Raw genomic sequence first — 25,458 nt, 5'->3', positions numbered from 1 at the left:
AACTTCCAGACATTAAAGAGATATGTATACAACTTGGCCATCTTATTGGATGGGTCCAGATCATTATCTCAGAAATACAGTTAATTGAGACAATGGTTCATATCCGGAATAATCGTCTGCAAAAAAATAAATGTTAAAAGCTGCTTCATCTAGATATCAAGATTTTAAATTAATTAAGAAACAATTACTGAATTACGATAAATAAAAATTAATAGATTAGTATTGAACTAAATTGATGGATTAACAACGGAATGTCACTAGCTTGTCATTGTCATAGAAATAGTTTGTGTTCAATGTTTAATTATTATTGTAATAACATTGTCATTCTATGAAAATGTATTTGTAGACCTATTTCCATATTTATTTAGTTGAATAATATTGTGACATGTTGTATTTAATATATACGATTGTATAATTTGATTATTTGATCATTTTAACAATTATGAGAGCTATCAGCATCAACACTTCAATGAAACTCAATTTTTCTATTGGATAGGATAGCCTTTCTTCCTCTATTTATTTTACGAAATCGTAGTAGTGAACGAAATAGACAATGTTTCCATTATTCATTAAAATAATTTAATCAAAATATTTTAATTTTATTGTCTTCACACATATTCAACTTTATGTTACTTAACAATTATCTAAAAATCATCCACCACCCCCTATCGACTTGGGGTTGTGGGGAGTGATAAAGAATAGTCTACTGAACTGGAAAAAAATTAATCGTTAATTATTTCTATCATGAAAATATAATTAAATAAAACTTCATAATTCTTTGGATTTGAAGATATTTGAATATGTAATCAAAAGATAATTTATTTTATATTTTTTAAAATTAAATTTTAGTTACTATTCTCCGTCAACTTTTATATTGGAACTAAAAATTAAACGAACAGAATAAAAAATTGTAACGATATTGTACATAATACAATTTTCATCAACGATCTTTACAAACTGTTAATAGCTTTAGTGAAAAGTGAAGCAATTTTAATAAGAACAATTTTTCAATTCGTTTGACAGATTCGGAGCAGTCACCAGCAGTGTATCTGAGAGATGATCCCCTATTTGGCACTCTGCAACTTCAGCAACATAGTGAACTGCGTGCTCCGACTGCTGAACGTGCTGCGTTCTATCTGGATGCAGCAGTAGCTGGTCGACAATGTGAAGATAGTGATGCACACATGTTATATACACTTCACGTCTATCAGTACAGTGTGGCAGGCAAGGGTGGAGGTACATGTTGATAACCTGTAGACTTTTAAATCAATATTAGAGAATTTATTAATGAAGTAGTTCCACAATGGTGATTTGTTTGATGAATAAACAGTCAATATTGAGTTAATTATTTTTTTGTCTTTGAAAGAATTGATCTTGAACATTTTTAAAAGGTAAATTCTTGAACTAATTTGCTTTTTCCATAAAAATGAATGAATGAACAAAGAAAAATTGAATTAAAACCAAGGTGATAATTAGTTAATCCAATATTTGCTTCAATAAGAAAAGAATAATTGATTCTATGAAGAGTAGCTCAGTGTTTTTCTCTATTAAAAACCAAAGATTATTTTTCAATGGATAAAGCTTTAAATAATCATTAAAAATCGTTACGTTTTTTTCATTGGAAGTAATTCATTAATAAAGAATCTAATATTTTTTTATATAAGACTTTTTATATATATAAAGCATGTGAATAACATAAAATTTTATTGTCAAGTTGCCGGAGGAAGAAGCAGACTCCATTTGATGGACTTGGGTAATTCAGATCGAGGAAAAGCTGCGGGTGGGATTCCATTATCTGGACTGGGTAATATCTTACTGGCTATTTTCAATGGTCAGAAGCATTTACCTTACAAAGAGCACAAGTTAACACAACTGTTAAAAGAGTGTCTGGGATCATTAACTTGTCACGCTGCCATGATTGCTCATGTTTCCCCTAACGCTCAACACTATACTGAGACGTTAACAACGGTCCAGTTGGCTTCTCGAATTCATCGGATGAGACGTCGGAAGATTAAGTTCAATAGTGGTGTTGGTCAAGGAAACGGAAGCAGTGGGAGTTCTGGAGAAGAAGCTGCAAGGCAAAATAGCGAATGTGATCCAAGTTCAAGTGATTTGTCAGCTGACACGGTAATTTATGTCGGACCAGGAGCTGAAGACGCAACTGATGGAGAACATCCACCTGTCTATTTACCAAGTTTAAATTCAGGGGACAACCGCTGTGCCATGGGACGAGCCTTACGAGGATCAGCAGTTGATAGACCGTCTAAATCCTCTGAGGAACGTAGTCCAGCACATAAAGTAACTAAAGCTGTAAAGTCATTGACTCAGACAGCTTCGAAACAAACTTCACCAGCACATAGTTCGACACCTAAAGCTAGTCCAGCAAGAAAAGCTTCAGCTTGTAAAACATCGAGTGCCAAAGTAACAGACTCGCCAACAAATAGTAAAATACCTGTGGCTGCTACTTCTGCAGCTGGTGGTTCTGATGAACAATGGATTGATGGTCCACGAATATCTAAATCAAAAGTGGCAGAAGCTAGACATCTATTTAAAGATTCCCATCACAAACGAGAAACTTGGATTGATGGTCCAATGCAGCTCACGAGCACACCGCTTGTTCATAGTCAACAGCACTCCACTGGCTATGGTTTTATGGACAATCACAAGAAGATTATGATAAGAAAGTGGGTGGAGAATCAGTCGTCACAGATTCAACGCGCGAAGCACGCGGCATCGAGATCAGAATCTAAATCAGGCCAATCATTTGGTATTTTCAAGGAAATAACGAGTTTCAAGATGTGCGATGATAATGAGGATGATACGTCACTGTCGACTGTAGGCAGTGATAGTTTAAAAACGACTGACGCTGAAGATATTACGGAAAAAGTAGGAGTCAGACTAAATTTACTCAATGTCAAATCTAACACAGATTCGGGTTTGGATCTCACAGCAAGTCCAGTGCTTGATGATAGTATCGACAAGTGTCGCGGTTTAGATACACAAGATGAAGAAGATGATGATGAGGAAATTGTCGTGCCACCTCCGCTACCACTCATCGAGCCATTGAGTAATGGTGTGAGCAGGGAAGTTTCTATGGAGAGTCTTAATTTGTCGCATAAAGATATTGTTCTGCCCTCCAGGCACTCATTATCTTCTGAAGACGAAATTCTAGAGATTGTAGAGGTTGAAGATCTTGAACCTGTACCTATGCAAGATTCTTGTCTACAAGTTACTGAAGAAGACATTGCCTTGTGCATGGGTGAAAATCCTTTACCAGAAAGCGATCAAGAAGAACATCCACTCAGGATCTTAAGTCAAGAAAACTTAACCATCGTCTCGACATTTACTGGTAAGTTTTTTATTGCTTTATCTAAAAAGCAAACTCATATCCAACAAAAGTCAATATATCCGTAATCTGAAAACCTTCCAAACTTTGTGGATTACTTTTTCAAGTACCATTAAGGTCCCACATAATCCTATTTATTCTTTCAAACTCTTTACTAATGCTGAGAATTTTCCAGATACGTATATTTTGAAATGTAAGTAAAGAAATACTTTATTTTACAGATTCCATGTCCGTCATGTCAGATAGTGAACGCTATAAGCCTCAGTTTCCATCGTCAATAGGTACAGGTGTTCTACCAAGACCGTACTTTGACCATGAGGACTTTCTTGAACAGGAAACTCGCCACAAGTTTGATCAATTGGCTCGACTTCATGAACTCTACCAAAGTAAACTTGCCCTAGCCAATGTCTCTAATTCAGTGACTTATCAAAGAGAAAATTCATCTGTTATTAGTGTCCGCGACGTTCCTTGTAAGTTTTTTTTTCAAAATATTGTTAGATTTCATATATCTTTAAAGAACAACTAATCAATTTATTTTCCTATTCCTTATTCTAGTTTATAAAAAAAAAAAAAAATTTATGAGGAAATATTTATGTATATTGGAACTCAAACTACTTGAAGTAGAATAAAATCTTCAAATTTATTTCATAAAACATTTAGAATCATATACAATATACTTTTATTCCATAGATATCAAAAAAAACTTTATAAATAATAAATTTTATGTTCAAAGTTATTTTGTTAGTTAAATTTACAAAATAAAATATTGATTTTATTAAAGTTTACCAATAAGTAAATTCATGGCAGAAAATAAGATTTTATTCGCAGTAAATCTCAGAACAAATAAAAACAAATTATCATAGTTATTTTAAAAATAAGAAAATAAAGAAAAAAACTAATAGCAAAATATATTTCAGCTGCAAATGTCTTCCGTCCACCATCTCGCTGCCAATCTCTGTCACTCACAGATGTTCTGTTCAATGATAATGCAAGCAACCACGGCAGCATTTATAGTGAGCCAGCATATATTGCTGGTAAAGATGAGCAAGAAAAAATCTGCGATAATTGCCGACAAAGCATGTCACGTCCAGCTACAGCTTCTTACTGGTATCCTAGTAGTGTAGCTCACTTAGCCAGTCCACGAAGATATTGCGGAAAATTGGGGGAGTGCAATATTTCTAGTCTCAGGCACCCCGATGGTGCTTCTAATCCTAATTTAAAGGAGGAAATTGAAAGGATACCCGGAAATGGAGCATCAGGATCGGACCCTGAAGAAGAGTATATTGAAGCGAAAAAACTGTTTACTACATCCGAGAGAACTGAAAGGACTGTCACTGGAAAATCAGATATTGAAGAAGAAACGAAAGTTCCAGGTATTTTTGCATTTTATTTAAATAAGAAATAAATAGACATACGTCTCCGGTATTAAAATAAATTACAAAATTTATTGTTAACTTCTTAAAAGCTGTTAAAAGTTTTAGACGTTAAGTAAAAAAGAGTGAGTTAAAAATTGAAATTCCTCTATAAAACCGTTAGTCATTGTTTCATTTTATTAAAGAAATGATTAAAAAGGATTTTAAAAGCTACGAGAAACAATTGAAAAAACGTTTTAATAAAGCAAGATTCCGTTTTTATCGTACGATTTAAGGTAATAAGAAAAGAAAGAAGTTAAAGAGCAGAATAAAGTTCGTAAAGATGTAGTTATTCTTTTCATTTTCTTATAGCTTTTCATTCTTTGTGTACGTTATCGAGCATTTATCTATTTCCTTGAACTTTCTATAAACTTTAGAATTTCAACAAAAATGTCAAGCATTGTCTTAATAAAAATAAAAGTTGAACAAACTTTCAATGAATGAAATTAATTAAACTTCAAAGCTCATATCTCATCAAACTCTGTTGCTTTTAAGTTTATAATTATTGTTTAATTATTTCAGTTAACGTTCCTCTACAATTGTCCATTCCGTCCTCACTACCGTCCTCTGGCCGAATGCAACGTAAAATACTAAGTTTGGGCTCATCCCTTGGTCTGAATCGAGAGAGTTATGATTCTGGTGCAGATTCAACACCTCGGGCTGCAAAACTTTCCCCGGCGACTCTCTCAAGGCATCGTGCTGAAAGTTCCGGTTATGACAGCGTAGTTAGAGACAGTGAAATCAGTAGTATTGCTAGTGATTCATCAAGGCAAACTAGTGCTCTTCAAGAGCATCAAGGTAAGTTGATAGACTAACTCATTCAAGCAACAATTGTTAGATACTTTCGCGTAACCCAATTTAGTTTCTTACATTTCATTTTCATTAAACTTTATTTTATCATCACATCACTACCTGATTGTCCTTTGTAGAATTTTTGGTTCTTAAAAATTATTAGCAAACCTCTAAATCGCCCCTATCGCACAATGGTTCTCTTCAGGTGGCGCACTGGGGGTTCTAACGTCGACGTTGTGCGGATGTTTCAGCGGTGGGACAGCTGGCAGAGTTCGTGCAACACGTTCAACAGGAAGTACCCGTGGCAATTCTCGCTTACACAGGCGAGGACGTGGAAATCTTGGATCGACGCGGGCGAATACGCTCGGAACCACGTGGAGTAATGTTCAAGATAAACAACCTTCGTCTGCGCCAACGGCTTCTTAAAATTGAACTCCGTGATGCCAAAAGACGACTTTTGATTCCAGATGATCGGTGGAGTTATGACTGTAAGAAGTGATTGATTATCTTCTTTATTTATTAAAATCACATCGCTTTTTTTCATCTTCAAAACTCAAATACTTTATGTCAAATATTTCAATGCAATTGCTAATATCCTAATAAAGAAAATATAATTTATTTCAATATTAATTATTTCTTTTCATTCTTAGATAGAATTAAAACACATCATAGCGAAGAATTTTTTTTAAAATATCAATTTATTATTAAAATCGAGACTGATAATTTTTTATTATGATTTACAGTACACGTAGAAAATAGTATGGATTGGAAAGATTCAGCATTTATCGAAGCACTGGAGGCTGAAACCTTGATACTGCAAAAGAGAGTTGAAGCTTGCAAGAGTCACGTACTCCTTGTGACATGCTTTGATTCATATCCACATTTAAGAAGGCCTAACGAAACACTGCCAAAAATCGGGATCTCTTAACATAGACTGACATGAGATCATCGCAGTCAAAGAACTGATTATTGTCATTCACACCATAATCATTAGCATTTCAATTAATTATTCATATAGACTCAATACACACAGTAAAGACAGGATGATTAAATACAGATACAACAAATAAATCACATAACATAACCAAATCACAGTGAGCAACAGACTGAAATTGAAAACCAAATTTCCACAAATTATGATAAAGACTGTGAATTTATGCTATAAAAAGATTTTTAAAGCAGAAAAATTAGAGCGTTGCGTTTTTACATAAACTACTTGACTCGTAGTCAAACTATAACTTAGATTTAGAGTCATTCAGATAGATAAAAAAAATTAAATTACGACCAAAGTCAATTTTTTTGATGACGTTGGAACAATTTGTGTCAAATTTATCGATTTCACTTTATATAGATTCTAAATTTCTGATGAAAAAGACTGATAGATGTCTTGAACATCCAGCACAAAGAAACATCTTTTCAATAGTCTATAGACATCTGAAAGTCAAATTAACAAATTTTATACATTATTTCAATACCGTATTGTACGATTTGGAGAATTCCGGGCGTTACTCAATTGCCAAAAGAATATAAATATTTAATAAATAGTAAATTTAACAAAGAAAATGAATAAATAAAAAGAAATTAATAATGATTATAAAATGCCATAAAATACTATATATTAATGCACGCTCGTACATTCAAAATATTGTCGTAGCTTTAATTATTAATCATGATTACCGCACATCGTAGAATTCTATAATTGATGTAGACTCTCGCAACGACTTATTCAATTCTTTTCAAAGAATAGGCTGCAACTCAATTCATCATTTATCCAATTATGCCCATACATCAATAGAATAATCATGTTTGAAATTTTATAAAATCACTTTTTACTCTTTTCAAATTTTTATATTTACAATATACACCGTTTTTTATACAATAATTTTATTCAATTCAGTACATTATTGAATTAACCAATTTTTGGTTGAAAAAATTTTTAAATGAATGATAACATTTTAAAATGTTGAAAATATTGTTTATAGTTGTAAATGGATTCATTTAATGAATCATGGCTAATTGGGCATATTTGGAGCTGATTTACTTTTGTAACACCATCATAAAATAAATGAATTGTTAACAGATTACTCCAAATGAATGATGCATTTCATTTTCAAGTAATCAAGTGCCATAATTGACTGATCCAACAATAAAGTATTGATTTGTTTCAGGATTAGTAGCAATACTTAATTTTTGATGTATAGAGTATGTAAAAAAGAATATAAAAAACTGCCGAATTAAATAAAAAAAGTACTGCTCACTTAACCAGAAACTTCGGACGGCAATACCGTGATACAAATTAGCGTCCGTCTGTAGTAAAAAAAAAACTTCGATTTATTATTAAATTAAAATCATCTTTGTATTATAGCTCTTGTATTATATCTATATTTTATATGTACAAATTAGCAATGTAATTTCTTGTAATAAAGAATAATCTAGAATGTATTACGAACGTGATTTATATGTAATAATTTTCCTCCACACCAAGCCAATCACAATTAACTCAGTCATCTGCGATTATTGATGCTGATATTTCACTGATAAAACCTGCATTACCATAAAGATTATATGTAACTCATGTTCTCATGAATGTTTTTATTGAAGAGCATGAAGAAGAATCTTGAATGTAATAGGGACAACGCAATAGTCGAAATTGGTGTGCAAATTCAGGTCCACCTCCGGTCATTTGGATTCTTGATTTCGCAATGTTTCCGTGAGCCCACGCACTTACATGGATCCCATATCAGTTATTCACTTAAAAGCTGCACCCTTAGCTCTGGGCAATTGTCTCTGACAACTATGATAGTTATAGAAAAATTAATAATCATTAATGAAATAGATTATCCTATTAAGTAAAACATATTTCGGATAATTAAATGAACTCTTGAGCAGATTAGAGAAACGACGTCGGCTTCGTTTACGGGGACTACGTCATCGTCGAATATTGGAGCAGATGCGAGCTGTTCTATTCTCTTGTCCATGTAGACGTTTGAAAAGCATCGCGGGAATCCGATTAAACTTTAAAAAGGGTGGGGGATTTTACTGCTACTCGACACTCAAATTTATCGCAGTCACGAGTTTGTATTCCCAGAGCAAGCGGCTCCAAGTAAAGACGATTAGGAGGTGGTGACCGAGTGTCGTTGATCAGTTGCATTAGGACACTCTGCGAGAATGGCTCGTCATACTTGCGAGGTCTTCATATTAGCCCTCGTGATCTTCACCCCGGTGTTTGCTTTAACTAAGGACAATTTATATCCCTATACAGGATCTACTTCACGCTACCTTCAAACCGATCCAAATGGCCAACTCTTATCAGCTGAAGTTCAACTAAAAACACCAATTTCTTTTTACGACAAAATTTACGAGAGTATTTATGTAAGTACTACTTTTATTACATCATGAAGGTAATCCTAAAGCTGTCAGAAAGAATATCATCAAAATGTTGCGAATGTTTTTTATGTTGTTAATCATTAATTATTATTTATAAGCTAGTAATTAAATCATTACATAAGTTATCAATTACTCATTAATGTTTAATTGTGAAAGTAAAAGGCAGGATACAAACGTGACTTCACACTTCTAAGAACAGCAGCTTATTAAAAACAGTGGGATTAATGTTTACGGAATCAGCAATCGTGTAAATAGTTATTGATCAAGCCTCAGGCTTTAAATTTATTGAATATTGCTGGAAAGATTTTCTTCTTTAACTTCCGTGAGATTCTTTATTCGTTACTGATGTAATAAGAAAGATTAACTCCTGCTTATAAATAACAAATATACGATTAATTTATCGAAAAAGTCAAGGATTTATTTTTAATGAAATTAAAACACCAACAATTTCATTTTCATTATCACTATGTTCTTCTTATAATATTTTTTTTTTTTTGCATACTAATTCATTAATAAAATCAATTGAGATTTTTGTCACGAAAAATTCTAAATAATTTATGTAATCTTTAACAAGTCATCTTGAATTATCTTGAATAACTTTAATCAAGTTTTTTAAACAAATAATTATGAAAGAATGACATTATGTACGAATTTACTGAATAACGAGTATGCAAACTTAGAGGTTCAAGCTTGTGAAATTAAGTGAAAAATAGAGATTGTGATGTAGAGAGGACAAATGTCTACTTAGAGAAACTGCCTACACGATGATCATCTCCATTCCAAGTTGTCATAGACGATTTTAGTCATCAAAATGATTGTACTCGATTACACGATTGCGTTAACGCTTTTATCATCATGAGAACTAACGTTTTCTTAGACATAGTCTACGTAATAATGACGTGCTCAACACTTTGATGACGTCCAGTCTATTAATTTAAAATCAATTACTACGTTTTCATGGAGTAAAAATATTTTCTTTGATGCATGGAATCATTTGAAACTTGATGATAGTAATCACACTTAATGATAACAAATTAATTTATATATCACTCAATCACCTACTCTATTCAGTCATGAGTTGAGTATCTGTTTTCACAGATTCCTCTTATTCACAATCATGATTCCACATGCACGTGTATTTGTGTGAGTGCCATCAGTGCTAAATGACCTCTGACCCTGTGATAGCCTCGACAAACGATAGCGTCCTGTTTCATTTTCTGTCGCAGTTGGGTGTAAAAAGCTCTCAATATCGAAACTAATAAATCGGTATTTGATTTCTATCAACAGTAAACATTACATCAGTATAATCATTCATAAGTAAATGATGATGTTCATGTTAACAACTGTGATGATATTAAATAACACTTCCACTTTTTGTTGAAGAAAAAAATTGAATTTTAATTTCTAACATAATTAGAAATTATACAACATCAAGACTAGCTCTGAATGAGTAGTTTTGATGCATTAGAATTTTTTTATACAAATTATTCAATGAAGATGAATTATTATCCACTGTCTATAGTAAAACGTAATAACATCGTTAATCATTGAAAGCAGTAAGTCGTTTAAATTTAAACATTCACTAATACAATCACAAGTTTCTACTTGATGATTTTTTCATTAATACATATTTTCATCTAAATATAACTCATGTTGACACGACACATTGGATCTTGGTAGTTATTTTATCATATTATTATTCCTACTCTTTTCTAAATTATTTTAGACATCTGACAAATTGTAAAAAAATTCATGTCAACAATAGAGATAGCTGTCAAACCATTTATTTCATGGAATTAGGCAATTGGTGATCAGATTAATCATTTTGGACATTAGAATAATAGATTTAGGGAATAAAAATGAAGTGAGAACCCCAGTAGTTCCTTGTATGTATCATAAAAGAGTACGAGAATCAGAATACTGTCGAGTTCTCACATATTTGCATGAACTGTTGAACGATTCAGTCAAAGGGCGTCCTAGAAAAGCACACAATTCTTTACTTAACAATGCAGATGAAGTCATAAGATGTTACATTTCACTTTAGCCAATTAATAAAATCATAATGTAACGCTATATATATATTTAGATCTCGTATCAGGAAAGAGGGAAAAGTTAAAGACAACGAATCTGACGCATTAGCGCTTTCCAAATGTATAAATGAGATGTCTGGACATTCTTAATGCAGGATTAATGGGTGAATGACTTCAGTAGTAATAGTAATTTACGTGGATGCTGAGCGGAGGAATACTGAGTCATAAAGAAGTCAAAGCTAATTGACGCGTTCTTCATGTCATTGTAACATTTATCCACGCGTTTATGATTGTCTCCGCTGATTTGCTTTAATAGATTATTCTCATGCTTCTTTTCTTCTTCTTCTTCTCTGCTTCTATCACTTTAATATTTAGTTTGCTACCCATTCACTTAATTTAACACTTATTTGATTGATCTTTCAATTAATGAGCTTATTCAAGCATCAAGAAAGAATCCAATATTTCTCAATGAAAAAAATGGTCTCTATGAGACTTAAAAAAATATTCATTTGATTAGACAAAAAGAAATAATATTAATTGAGTGTTCTTCACTGAAATAAAAACAAAAATGGAATAAATTCAGTTAAATTCTGATTTATTTATAAAGACAGTATTTTTCATTTTGCTCAATAGCTATGATTTAATACGGATTTAGCTACACACATAAAATAGAGTTATGCTGTTTTCATATACCTATTTAATCCGTGATAAATCGTAGTTTATTTTATTAAAAAAACCGAACAAAAATCAGAAATCAACTTTAAAGCAAACCAACTTGATATTCTATTCCAAATCAATGACGTTTATTATTTATATGTTAATTTTTATTTCAAAATGTTAATAAATTATGATGAAAATTTGATTTAATTCAATAAATACCTCCTTAGGTAAACGGAAATGGCGTTTTATCATTTATCCGATCAATGCAGAGATTCTTCAACATTGCCTTTCCACTAGATGATCCAGTAATTGCGCCACTCTATACTCACGTAGACACAAAAGGTTCAGGAACGATCTTTTATGAGGAAACCGATAACCCCGAAATCCTTTCACGTGCTAGTGGAATGGTTCGCGCTTCATTCAAGAATGCTCAGAATTTTATGCCAACCCACGTTTTTCTAACAACTTGGGTCGACGTGGGATATTTCAATGAGAAAAGAGACAAGGTAATACCACCAACTACCTTAAATCTTTCTTGACTGTTTTATTTTTATTATCGATTATATAGACCCAAATCTCTTTATAGGTCAATACGTATCAAGTCGCCATCAGTTCCAATGGCACGCATTCTTACGCTGAACTTCTTTATCCCAATGGAGGTATCCAATGGATTCAAGGTGAATCACATCCAAATGGACTTCCAGATGCTAGAGCACAAGCTGGCTTTATGAGTGAAGGAAAAATGTACACTCTTAAAGGATCTGGAACTGATCAAATTCAAAATATAGACAAGTAAGAATAAAATTAAAATCACATGAACGTCCTTAATGTAAGTCAGTAGGTCAATGGTGGTTTTCAAACTATAGAAGCATGCTAAGTACTCATTTCCTATTCTAGATGGTCTAATATCAATAGACCAGGTCAATGGATATTCCAAATCGGGCCAATTGCTGACGGACAAAACATTAAAGTTCCAGACAATATTGAAAGTATGTCAGTTTTATTTAAACCACTTTTTTTAAATTTATTGCCTTGGCGGATAACAATAAACTTTTCACTTTCTTTCTTTAACAATTTCTTTCCATTCGTGCTAACGAACAAACCCTGATTTTTTGTGTTGAATTCAGCTGAAGAATAATTTTCTATTTGCGTTCTAATTTTTTTCTACCAGTTTTAAACTTTTGTGCTGAGCTTCTCCAATGATAATATTCATATGGAAAATTGCCATTATTTTACATGGCATATTATCGATTCAATGGCACTTTGTGTTTATTAATCATTCAAGAAATTATTTTGCGAAAATGGAGCATCAAACTCGGATAATATGCATCTCTAATTAAGCAAAATGTAGAGAGTTTTACTGATTAATTAAAAATTTTATCTGCTATTGAAAATGGAGGGGTTTCAAATTATTCATCAAAGATTTAACTAAAAAGTATCATTCTCCATAGGAAATAAATGAGATATTTCAACAATGTTTCGATATGAATTTTAAATTTGATTAATAAATAAATAATTATAATAATTTTTGAAATAGAATTCATTATTCACTTTTTTAAAAGCTTTATCTGAAAATTTAAGTCTCTTTAACGAGTGATAACTGGATAACTGAGCTCATGTTGTAAAACTTTCTAAAGTTACAAGAACTCAAAAGCAATTGAAATGACATCTCTCTTAAACAAAATTCCCTTTTTTACTTTATACCAAATCCGTCAGGGTACTGTTATTCTTTATCTCTGTACCTTTTAATTGGCAATTAAATCTTCCAAAATTCTTAATCTTTTCCATACTAACGTTTGTCAACGTGCCACTCGCGCGTCAAGCGTTTAACAATTTGTTTCCAGAGTCCAATCAACCTACTGACCAGACTTGTATGACTGGAGCAACAACTTGTCACAGTAAAGCGACTTGCATCGACTACGAGTATGGTTATTGTTGCAGTTGTAAGCAAGGATTCTTCGGCAATGGAAAATCCTGTCAACCGAATGGTACAATTTTTTTTGTTTTGTTTCGTTTCGTTTGATCTATTCACAGTGTGTACTTTTCTTTGTACTACAAGGCACAAAGTAGAGTATTCAAGAGCCGCGAAATGGATCGTTGACGCTTTTGAGTCGAGTTCTTTGTATATTTTTATCAAAGATACCGTTTCTACTTTTACTAGTGGAATAAGAGCCGCAGGCCCAGCCAAATACAAAGAAAAACAAACGAAAAATGAGCTTAATTTTCAGTGTCTGTACCACTGGGACTGTTACTTTAATAAGCGAAAAACTTTCAGATTTACCTCTACGAGTAATTGGCCGAATTTCCGGAAAGATAAACGATGAAGAATTCTCCGGTAGGGATCTTCAATGTTATGTACAGACCAAGGATGGTAGAACTTATACTGCACTCTCGAGGATACCTGAAAATATTGGTCAAAACTTCCAATTATTAAGTACTTTAGGTGGCATTATTGGATGGTTGTTTGCCAAACCAATTGGAAAAACGCAAAATGGGTATCAACTCACCGGTACGTATTCAAGTTCTGTATAAAATAGATTTCACAAAGTTTTATCAAGTTTTCTTGTTCAATTATTGAAGATTACCGACAAGAAGTAATTCATTCACATTTAACTTTGATTCAAATATTAAATTTTATCATTTCATACTCCTTCATCTTCTTAATACCCTTTTAATTACTCAATTAAAAACCACTAATCAATGTATATTACATAAATGGTTCTCTCTCTTCTGTTAAATATCTTACTAATTGTATTTTAATTTTATAAAAAAAATTTAATGAAGATAAAATCAAAGTAGTACTTTTAACAATGTTGAAAGAAAAAAAAATCATGACTTCTGCTAACAACTTTTTTTTCCAATCTAGGAGGTTTATTTAACCACACAGCTGAGTTGGTATTTGGTACAGGAGAAAGAATCACAATAAAAAGCACATATTTGGGATTAGATGTCTTTGGTCAGCTCAAAATGGAGGCTGATATCCAAGGAACTCTACCACAACTTCCACGCGAAGCAAAGGTTGATTACGGTGATCATGATGAACTCTATACACTGAGTCAAAGAGGAAGTATCAGGTCACACAGCAATAGATTTTACAAGCTCAATGGAGACTCTACAGAGTATCCATTTACTTTAGATCAATCGATAATGTATCATGATTGTCCTTATGACACTTCAACTCCTGTTGACGAAACTACCAAACTCAAATTCTCACGTGGATTAACCACGTACGAATCTCGTGAGGGAATTTTGCGTTTTGCTATGAATACTAAAATAACGCCATTGGAAGAAGAAGATCCTTGTATTCAAGGAAGAGCAACCTGCAGTGATCATAGCTCTTGTGTAGTAGATGGTGACGATTTTAGATGTGTTTGTAACACTGGATATCAACAGTTATATGAAGAAAATGGAAGTTCTTCTTGTGTAGACATCAATGAATGTACTAGCGGCTATCACTTATGTTCTCCTGATGCACAGTGCATTAATAATGAAGGAGGGCACATTTGCGAGTGTAGACCAGGATTCACGGGAGATGGAAGACACTGTGAAAGTAAATACATTTGAATATCATTATACATATATATGATTTTATATTATTATTGAATACTTAAAATCTCTTTAAAAAGACTTTGCTAGCAAACAACTTTTCACTTTATTCATTGAAATATCACAATTATCACAGAATATTTGTAGACTTTGATGTTTAAATGAAATATTCAAAAACTGTTCAGTAAAAGGAAAATTAGGAACATGGAGATGTATTTACCTTTTGCTCGTTGCTATCAATTTATCTCAACACTTATTTTTCATTAGGAGTATCCACTTGTGAAGATATACGATGTGGTGATTTCGAACAGTGTACGATGGTAAATGGGAAGCCAGTATGTTCATGTATTATGGGATTTGTAAATAATGGACCTGGATTGCCTTGTATGCCTCTTGAAGGTGAATAACAACGTATTTCATTACAAAAATATCATTAGTACTTGACAATTGTAATTCACCCTTAGCTTAAAGTTTTCATGAAACATTTAACACTTCAAATACCATTGTGATGAATTTATTAAAATGTATTAAATTTTCAGACCCATGTAATTTAGCCAACAATTGTTCTCCTCAAGGAACATGCACTTATGATACAGATCGCCAACATCACATTTGCATATGTCTTCCTGGATTTGTTGGTAAAGTAAAATGAACATTTATTTCATATTCAGAATAATTTTCTACCAGACGTATGATGAATGTACGATGTATAGGGGATGGATACACATGCTATGCGCAATCTGAAGTAACTGGCTCAACTGAAGAACCTCCTACACCCCATTGCGAAGCTGAGATGTGTTGGTGTCCACCAGAATGGGAATTCCGAGATAATGTCTGTGTTGAATCTAATAAAAATCAATTTGGAACCTCATCCTACTCATCTAACAAAAATCGTAAGTGATAAAATAATTCCTTTATCACCATATCAATTCCCCGAGTGATTTTATTGAGCATGAAGAGCGATTTGCTTGCATAAAATTGGTTGAACAAATAGAATGGAAAGAGTGTTGATTGAATTTTTATGCATCGTTACTAGATATTTCCGATAAAAAGGTTCTACATCAAAAGTGTAAAATTATAAATAAATAAGTATCGAGTTTGTATGATAATACTGGACAGAATTGCAACGTGAATTTTAGTAGCTGCACAGCCACTCCCGGAATGCTTGAAGGACAACTGCATTTGTCCCTGGGGATACGATTACTACCCACTGGACGACAGTTGCGTCCCTCAACCAGGATACAAGCACGAGACGATGGGTCCCTCAGGATCCCACTGTACGCATGACTCGCTCGGCTTAATATCTACACAATTCAACATGTACCTGTGTACTTGTTGGCTTTGCATGTTAACAAATGACTGCATCTTGCGAATAAATAAAATGTTTAATAATATCAATCATACCATCTATTTATTTAACTTTAATGCATATAGAAAATAAAATACTGTAGAAATAACAAAAAAGTATTTTAAATACTTTAATTATTTCCTTTTAAATGAATTCAACAGTATTTTTTCATTAGTTATGTCGATTGCTTTTTCAGAATTCTACTATTTTCATTTCATTATTCACTCATTGATTTATTATAAGTTAAAAACACTTTCTAAACTCCAGGGATTTATATTTATTTAACAAAAAGAAAGTATGAACAAGATGTAATATAAGAGTTTTGGTCTTGAAGATCTATTTCATCAACTTCAATTAATTAAAATTGCTGATTTAATTAATTAGAAATTAAACTTTAGACTTGAAATATGTTGGAAGTATACTTGGGCAATTTAACTTTTGTATTAATTAATTTATTGGGTTTAATCTGAAATGAAGTTTATAAGAGCTGATAAAATTTATCTTTTAATAAAGAAGAATATCATAATTGAAGAATAAATATTTAAAAATTAACGATTATTCATCCACTACTTTCACTCTGTGATTAACTCCGTTCACACGTTTAGATTAATATTTGTAATAATTAAATGTTTTTGAAGTAGTTAAAGTAGAATTTGATAATTTAACGATTGCATTTACTCACAGTATCTTGCAACGTCGTAAACACATGTCACCCGTATGCTCAATGTGTCTTTATCAAGGAAACCGAGGACTATGAATGCCGATGTAATTCTGGATATACAGGTGATGGAACTGAATGTGTCAAAGTAGGTAAGTTTGCATCTGAAATTTTTTGAATTTTAATTATTAAAACTATTAAAGTATTGATTGATTTTGAAATATAACAGTATAGTATAATAATCCTAATAGCAGAGTAGAGTAATTATTAATCAATTGCCTGACTAAATTTTAATTAGATGTATCGTGCTTGGAAATTGATATTTGTGATCCTAATGCATGGTGCCGTTCTGACGAGCCAATAGCCAGATGTGTCTGCAATCCAGGATATGAAGGAGATGGACTCTCATGTTACCTTATTGGTGCTCTTATATTATCTATTTTATAATAAAAACTAAATTGGTGTCATTATTACTATTATATGTAATAATAGTTCTTTATTTGCAGATGAATGTAGTGATCATTCGGGGTGCGATGAGGACGAGATGTGCTCGTACAACCCTTCAAAATCTCGTTATGAATGCACTTGTAGACCAGGCTTCACTTCAGTTGATGACCGATGTGTAGCAGACGACTGTTCTACCAATCCTGGTCAATGCCATATAAATGGCGAGTGTGTGGCAAGTAATGATGGATACAAATGTGTTTGCATAAGTGGCTACCACGGTGATGGAATTAATCAATGTGTTGAAGAACATATTGGATGTAATGTACTCAATAATTGCGGGAACAATGCAGTCTGTGGGTACAATCAAACCTCCAGAAATTTTGCCTGTGTTTGTTTATCTGTAAGTATACAAAAATGAAAATAATTAATTTTTTTAAATAACTTTTTTTATATTTTATCAACTATTACACAATGAGCTTGCCCATGAATTACTCATTGTTAAGTCAAATTGAGTCGTTTAAGTTAATGACAAAGTTTCATCACTGTGTTATAAGGATAAAAACTTTTTTTAAATTAGCAAAAAAACAATTTTTCAAGTATCATTTTTCGGAATGAGTTCACATGAAGGCTTGCTTTGTAAACTTATAAATGATTCTTTTTATTATTAAGAATAATTTTCTCATAAATAGAACTTCTTACAAATTTTCTCTGTACTACTTATATTATCTTCAAAGAAGTTAATAGATTTAGAAAACCTTCATAATGCTGTTTTCTATAATTTACATCTTGTTTTGATTAAAATTTTTTTGCTAATCACAAAGGAAACAGTAATTACATAACTATATATAGTTATATTTTAAGAGTTCAATATTTTTTTCGATCATGACAACTATTAACTTTTTTCATTAAATGCCTAAGTGATTGCATGAAAACAACATTGAAAATAATTTTCCAATGATTTTCATGAAATTTTATGAAGTAATTTTTTCGATTAAAAGATAAATCTACTTTGGAATAATGATCATAGCCACGATATTCGTATTAACATTCATTACCTTGACTATTAGTGAAGATCATTTAAATTGAATTAATCAAAATCCTCAAATCAAAACTCGACAGTATTTTACATAATTTGATATAAATCTATGTCAACTCGGTCGTTGAACTAATATTCTCCAATTTTCTAAAAATACTGACACGAGTTGAAATAAATCTTATGATTAATTGTGTAGGGTTTTTATGGTGATGGATACAACTGTTATCCACAAGCGTCATGTCGAGAGGACCCTAATATTTGTGCAAGAAATGCAACATGTGTAGCTGTCAGTGGCAGCAATTTTGCTTGCGTATGCAATGAGGGATTCACTGGTGATGGATTTAACTGCAAAGCTAAGCCTAAGCAATTAGCTAATTTTTTACTCGTCAATCAAGGCATGGCTACTTTGAGGATTCCATATTTCCCGACTGCAGCACATCCTGGTTCTCCAATTCACCTGGATTATGCGCAGATGGCAATTGCTATTGATATTGATTGTGCTGCTGGTAATGCATACATCAGTGATATTACTGGCAATAAAATTAAAAAATTATCATATAATGGATCACATGTTGAGACTTTCCTTACTGGAGTTAGCAGTCCTGAAGGAATATCCATTGATTGGGTTGCCCGGACTCTTTTCTGGACTGATTCTGGTAAAGGAACAGTTGAAGTAGCTCATTTAGGTACTAAGAAAAGGAAGGTACTTGTTTCCGATGGTCTCGTCAATCCTCGAGGAATTGCTGTTCATCCTTATCGAGGGTTCGTTTTATTTTCTTCTTTTAAAAATGTTATTTCAAAAGATACAAGTTTCAGATAAACTTCAAGCTTTTTTCAGCTCTTAATAATTTCTTTATTTTTTTAAAATAAATAAAATTTTTTGTAGAAAAATATTTTGGTCAGATTGGAATAGATTGATGCCTAAATTAGAATGGGCTAATGAAGATGGAACGGGTCGTGAAATATTTCTAAGGGGAGATAGTATCATGTTACCGAATTCGTTGAGTATTGATTGGGGAACTGACGAATTATGTTGGACTGATGCTGGCACTTTTACAATCAGTATGTATTCATTAACTATCTATGTCACCCCTATAGAAATTAAGTAATTCATCATCATCATCTGATCAAATCAATACCTATAATTTAAGTTTAATTTAATTAAGTGGTTTATTTTTCAACAGGTTGCAGCCCTATTGATAATAAAGAAATTCGTGTCATTGTCAAAGAATTATCCTATCCTTTTGGATTAGCTATTTCTCAAGATAATTTCTACTGGACTGACTGGAAATCGTAATAAAACATCTCTTTTAATAACAATTAATATTAAAGATTAGCGTATAATTTTTTTTTAATTTCGTAGACATAAAATAGAAGTTCTATCTAAAGCCACTGGGGATCGAGAGAAATCTATTTCTGTACCTCCCGGAGGAAGCGGCAAACTTTATGGCATCGTTACAGTTCCAGAATCATGTCCTAGAAGTATATTCTCATTTATTTTCAATAAAAATTTTTTAACGATCATCCATAAAAATCTGTGAAAATATAATGATTGAATTTGATTTGTTATAGTATCAAACATGTGCCAATATGAAAACGGACGATGTCATAAAGATCAACTTTGTCTGCCTGACGGTCAAGGTGGACGAACATGTGCTTGTGCCGATGATGCCACTGGACCTTGCACAGAATCACGTTATACATTGTAGTGTAAAAATTGGAATCAACATTTTTCTATCGCGTTTATTATTATTTTATTACTATCATTATAATTATTTTACTATTATTATTAATTAGTTAATGTAATAATTAATTAATTAATTAATATGACTCATAATGCACGTTCCACAAAAATTTTTCATCAATTCAAACTAACATCATCTAAAGTATAGATTAAGTGTAATTTATAATCACAATTTATGGAAATTTTGTTATCATTAATATTTCAATTACTTTTTAATGATTATTTGTATTTTATTATTGTCAAATATCGATCACTTTGTATTATTTAATGAGAAAATAAAAATTCGTTCATAATTCCTAAATATTATGCAATTTTTCCTATTAATCATTATTTAGACTTATTCCTTTCAAATTGTTCTTTTAATTTAAACTTTTGAATTTTTCCACTCGTTGTTTTTGGAAATTCATTAACGATCTCTATGTATCGAGGTATCTTAAAGTGAGCAATCTTCCCTTTGGCATAAGATTTAAGGTCGTTCGCTGTAATTTGTGAATTTTCTTTGAGACGAATAGATGCACAAACCTCTTCACCGTAAACATCATCAGATACTCCAAAAACATGGGCCTCTAAGATGTTAGGATGGCTTTCCAAGAAACTTTCAATTTCCTGAAAAATAAACGCCAGAGATGAAACTGTGGTTAATCATCGTTTCGTTACCTAAATAATTTTTTTTATTTTACAAAATCCATGTTCGCTAAGATTTTTAATAACGAAAGTAAAGAGTTTAAAAGTTCCTTAAAGTTTAGATAGCTTAAAAATCACAACTATAAAATATATTATAGCAATAAATAGTGAGCATTCTGGTCAATATTTCTTTCACCTGTCACATATCCTCTATATTAAATATTTAAAGCTATTGAATTTGTTTTCGCTTCAAATTATTTTTCTTTATTTTTTGAAAATGAATTATATCAGAATATTATGTATTAACGAAATTTCCAAAAAACTTGGTATGATTAAACAATTTATGATTTTGAATTGACAAATTACTTTCGATATCGATAATATTTATTGAACGAAATAACAAACACGTATGGCTTGAAGGTAAATGACAGGAAAAGTCAATTGACTAAACACGAATAATTCATAAAACGACCTTTAAAAATTACTTATACCTTCGGAAAAATGTTTTCTCCACCGCGGATGATCATATCCTTTAATCTTCCGATGACTTCCCCATATCCATTCGCATGCAATATAAACTTATCTCCTGTTTTCAGCCAGCCGTCTTTATTTATTGTTTTCGATGTACTTTCAGGATCATTCCAATATCCCTTCATAATTGCGTATCCTCGTATCAAAAGTTCGCCTGGTGTACCAATAGGAACTATGGACCCCTTTTCGTCAACTACCTAGAAGTAAAAATATTAATTATTTCTTTTCAATATTATTCATTCTCTCAGAATATATTTCAACTAGACAAATTGATACAATTTTAAATTGAAACAAACGATTTATGAAATTACTTGACTTTTTATTGTTTACATGCAATTAATTTATGTGTATTTTGGTGAATAATTTTATTCAGTATTTTTAAAGTTAGGTGTTTAATCAAACTATATGATCTTCTAGTTTCAACAAAACGAATCTTGTTTCCTCTCAGTAGTCTCTTTTGAGCTCAAATAAAATTTATAGAAACAAGTAAATCTCTTCTTAGCCAGAAATAATTCTTTCTCTCAGTTCGTATAAATCTTTTGTGCCAAGATATAAATCAAAAATTTCATAAAATTCTTTTCTCAGTAACTTCAAATGATGAAAGTCGACAAATTTCATGTTTACTAACAAGTGAAAGTGATATTAATAAAAACAGAAAGCTCGGGCAACAGTATAATGATTACCATAACTTCAACATGATCGTGAACCCGGCCAACAGTAAAATCAGCCAACTCAAGTGGATCTCCAGGCTTCGTTTGAAAAACCATGGCAGTTGTTTCTGTCAATCCATATACGATCTTTAAAAAAAAGATTTTATATAATTCATAATTCAAAGATAACTTTATGTACCGTGAAAATCAAATTATTGATCTAAATAGAACAGCTGAATATTTATCTTCAGAATGTAGGAAATGTATGCACATAAATTTGCGCTGTTTCCAGCGATATGTGCATAGATAATAGCAAATAGGTAGAGTCATTGACCTCTTACTGAAGACATGGAAGGCAATACAACTTAGTATGAATGCCTGATAGCGCTTACACTTTTAGAGTATCAAGTGATCTTACCGTAGCCGCTTCAACGTGGAATATCCTTCGTATTTCCTTCAACAAATTTGGTGAGACATTCGCACCTCCGGATGTAGTCAATTTGAGGCTATCAATTGGGGCTTTTATACGATCTTGTACATCTAGCATGTTGACCTTAATAAAATACATAAGAATTATTACGGTAACTTTAATTACCTTATAAATATTTATGTTTTTAATATTAATAAAGTCTGATTAAAAATACCCTCACCCACATAGTTGGAGTACCATAAGCAACTGAACATTTTTCCTTTGCGATGGTATCTATTGAATTTTTCGGATTAAATGTCGGTGACTCTAGAACTAAAGTTGATCCTGAATAAACTCCAGCCATGAATCCATGTATCATACCAAAAGCATGAAAAAACGGAACATTCAGACAAACTTTGTGATGACTTGCAGGTAATCCAGCACGCTTTGCTGTCTGAAAGAAAAATTTTCATTTAAATTTCATTTGAAGTTATGTTTAATTTTGCTTATTTTATTACTTGTCTTCCATTATTCACAAACGATCTGTGAGATAATAATGGAGCTTTAGGATATCCAGTAGTTCCAGAAGTAAATTGAATATTACATCCATCGTAAGGTGAAATTTCATCTTGAGTAGCAGCAATTGCCTCGACTTCTGTTTTACTGCCAAGTGATTCAATGTCTGAAAGACGACGTGTACCTCTGTAAAAAATAAAAGAAAAATTATCGATCTTTTTGTCCGTGAATTGCAGGTTTTAGAGGCGAAAATAAATAGACTTCTGAAGCCATTAACCTAATTACAACAAAGTTTTGTAAATACTATCGAATAATAGATCAGTTCATCAGGATAGACATTGCAGTATTGATTTAATATTACGTAAAGATATTATAAAATTTTTGTGAACACTTTTCCTTATATTTATGATCCACTTCAATTTTTCTTTCGTTACTCGTCATCAGATCTTTTTTTCTTCTTTTTTATTATTTCCAATAAAAATTTATTGATAGCTCAAATTCATTTATTTCATTACACATAAAATTCATTGTTTAATAAAAATTTGTTCAACGTTAGACATTGGAATAATTCTTACGTTACATAATCATCCGACCACAAAATGATATGCTGCAAGGAAAGACATTCATTTTTGGCATTGAGTAGCATCAGTCCATAGTCTTGAGTTCTAAATTTAGCTGGAGCAATAACTGCGCTTACTTCAACCTTCTGTAAACAATAGTTTAACTCTTTTTGTTGATAAGCAGGATTAATACCAACCATAATAAAACCAGCACGACTAATAGCAACAAATGATATCATCCATTCATAGTCATTTGGACCCCAAAGTCCAACACGATCACCTTTTTTTAAACCAAGCTTTTTCAAACCTGCTGCCAATTTGTCAGCTCGACGAAGCACCTCAGCATACGTTAATCTCACTCCCTGATGAGCAGATACTAAACACTCTCGATGAGGCCATTGTTCAACTGCTGTATTTATTGCCTGACCTATTGTCATATCAACTATTGGTAATTCTCCAGGATAAAAACGGTAGGACAAATCCTGATTAACAGTTGAACAATACCACTTATTTAGATGCTTGTGATTTTTGATTATTGATACACCACATTGCCATATTTTTTTATTAAATTGTTTTTTAATTACAAACATTATTGTCGAGTCTTACTTTATGTACATTCCATTAATTATTCACGACATTAAAGAAGTTACATCGTCTGTTCTTCGTATTTATATAAGATAAGACAATTTTGAATCATAACCAGTATTAAGTAGGTACAAAGTGGGAGGTTATTGCGATAATACTAAAAAAATCTTATCTAGACTAATATGAATGAAGTACGATCTTCGACCGTGTCGTTATAAAAGAAATATAAAAATAGCTATATCAAGGTTTAAATGAGAATTTTTTATATATAATAAACATCATGATAGATTGGCATGATATAAGCGAGAAGCTATGGTCATAATAATGAATACTTCATCAATAAGAAATGCAATTTATAAATCGTGTTGTTCTTGATTTTTCCATTCACTTCTTGATAACTTATCGATGATAATTAATATAAAGACCTTGTTTTATGTCTTACATACTGATCTATCATCGTAAAATGAGTTTACTTATGAGTTTTCGAAACATATTTGTATACATATCAATTATTATTTCATAATTTCAATAAATAAATACTTGTAGATATTTCTATTGGAACAGTAAATAAATGAAAGGGTGAACTGCAGAGATTGACAATTGAATATACATGAGATCGAAAAATTGCTTGACGAAATAAACTAATTAATTTATTTCTAACATTAAAACTCAGGGTCTTTAGAATTGAATGTTTACTAAGTGATATCACTTGTATGTTGTTCTGGTAAGTACATGTGTTTCTTGAAGTGTGACAATGAAGAAAAGCTAGTTCAAGGCAAGTGTACCACGATGTACTAGTATCTTTGTAAGGTATAAATAAGACATGGGAGGCTCTGACAGATCGGTTAACAAGTAAATCACCAAGTAAAACCACTCAGTTAGCGGTGATTTATATGGATATATCTGGAGGGTCGAAAGGAGCTGGAGAAAGTGACAAAGTATCCACGTATTCACTGCAATGCGGGAAAGGCTCGTGCTTATCTAACCCAATCACATAAGAAACCAATATATTGGTTGAATTTTTTTACTCCAATAATATGATATAAAAAATCTATTACATACATACATATGTTCGATCTGAAATACCAAGAGATTTGGATGTAAATTATAAGTTCTTGTAGAAAAATGTAAGAACTTTATTTTTTAGTTAACAATATTTATATTAATGATCTTCTAA

At 31.8% G+C, this 25,458-nt stretch overlaps 3 protein-coding genes across 7 annotated transcripts in view; 2 read left to right on the top strand and 1 right to left on the bottom strand.

Moving 5' to 3' along the window:
- The window catches only part of LOC118070952 (uncharacterized), a 171,906-nt gene extending 163,997 nt beyond the window's left edge, over window positions 1-7,909 (top strand). For 2 of the 3 annotated variants that reach the window (XM_035089850.1, XM_035089852.1), the window contains exons 10-16: window positions 1,024-1,236; window positions 1,715-3,349; window positions 3,568-3,816; window positions 4,264-4,719; window positions 5,281-5,556; window positions 5,802-6,038; window positions 6,294-7,909. In XM_035089850.1, the coding sequence (XP_034945741.1) occupies window positions 1,024-1,236; window positions 1,715-3,349; window positions 3,568-3,816; window positions 4,264-4,719; window positions 5,281-5,556; window positions 5,802-6,038; window positions 6,294-6,478 (3,251 nt within the window). In that variant the 3' untranslated portion in view covers window positions 6,479-7,909. Of the gene's footprint in view, window positions 1-1,023; window positions 1,237-1,714; window positions 3,350-3,567; window positions 3,817-4,263; window positions 4,720-5,280; window positions 5,557-5,755; window positions 6,039-6,293 lie in introns of all 3 variants that reach the window. The other variant, XR_004690826.1, reaches the window with a different exon arrangement.
- A 698-nt stretch (window positions 7,910-8,607) lies between these two features.
- Window positions 8,608-20,542, top strand: Ndg (Nidogen). Of its 3 annotated transcripts, none has more exons than XM_035089948.1 (19): window positions 8,608-8,922; window positions 11,855-12,133; window positions 12,214-12,419; window positions 12,525-12,616; window positions 13,472-13,615; window positions 13,903-14,136; window positions 14,494-15,177; window positions 15,441-15,572; window positions 15,713-15,811; window positions 15,887-16,066; window positions 16,313-16,450; window positions 17,206-17,331; window positions 17,478-17,600; window positions 17,686-18,026; window positions 18,859-19,424; window positions 19,549-19,724; window positions 19,847-19,955; window positions 20,026-20,144; window positions 20,235-20,542. In XM_035089948.1, the coding sequence occupies exons 1-19, from the start codon at window positions 8,719-8,721 to the stop codon at window positions 20,369-20,371; spliced, it is 4,089 nt and encodes a 1,362-aa protein (XP_034945839.1). In that variant the 5' UTR covers window positions 8,608-8,718; the 3' UTR covers window positions 20,372-20,542. The 3 variants fall into 3 exon arrangements, with proteins under 3 accessions (XP_034945839.1, XP_034945838.1, XP_034945840.1); XM_035089947.1 differs by having other exon boundaries at window positions 13,451-13,615; XM_035089949.1 differs by lacking the exon at window positions 16,313-16,450 and having other exon boundaries at window positions 13,451-13,615; window positions 20,235-20,540.
- Window positions 20,543-20,682: 140 nt separating this feature from the next.
- On the bottom strand, window positions 20,683-24,354 carry Acsf2 (Acyl-CoA synthetase family member 2). Its single transcript, XM_035089956.1, has 7 exons — window positions 23,712-24,354; window positions 23,139-23,322; window positions 22,862-23,074; window positions 22,630-22,764; window positions 22,245-22,358; window positions 21,522-21,758; window positions 20,683-21,012 (listed from the first exon to the last, which is right to left on the bottom strand). The coding sequence occupies exons 1-7, from the start codon at window positions 24,284-24,286 to the stop codon at window positions 20,734-20,736; spliced, it is 1,737 nt and encodes a 578-aa protein (XP_034945847.1). The 5' UTR covers window positions 24,287-24,354; the 3' UTR covers window positions 20,683-20,733.
- Between the last annotated feature and the right edge of the window lie 1,104 nt (window positions 24,355-25,458).

This window comes from Chelonus insularis, unplaced genomic scaffold (genome assembly GCF_013357705.1).
Source record: "Chelonus insularis isolate UGA/USDA-ARS -01 unplaced genomic scaffold, ASM1335770v1 contig_70_pilon, whole genome shotgun sequence".
Taxonomy (NCBI): Eukaryota; Metazoa; Arthropoda; class Insecta; order Hymenoptera; family Braconidae; genus Chelonus; species Chelonus insularis.
The sequence above is the reverse complement of the archived record's forward strand: the minus strand, read 5'-3'. Positions and strand labels throughout refer to the sequence as shown.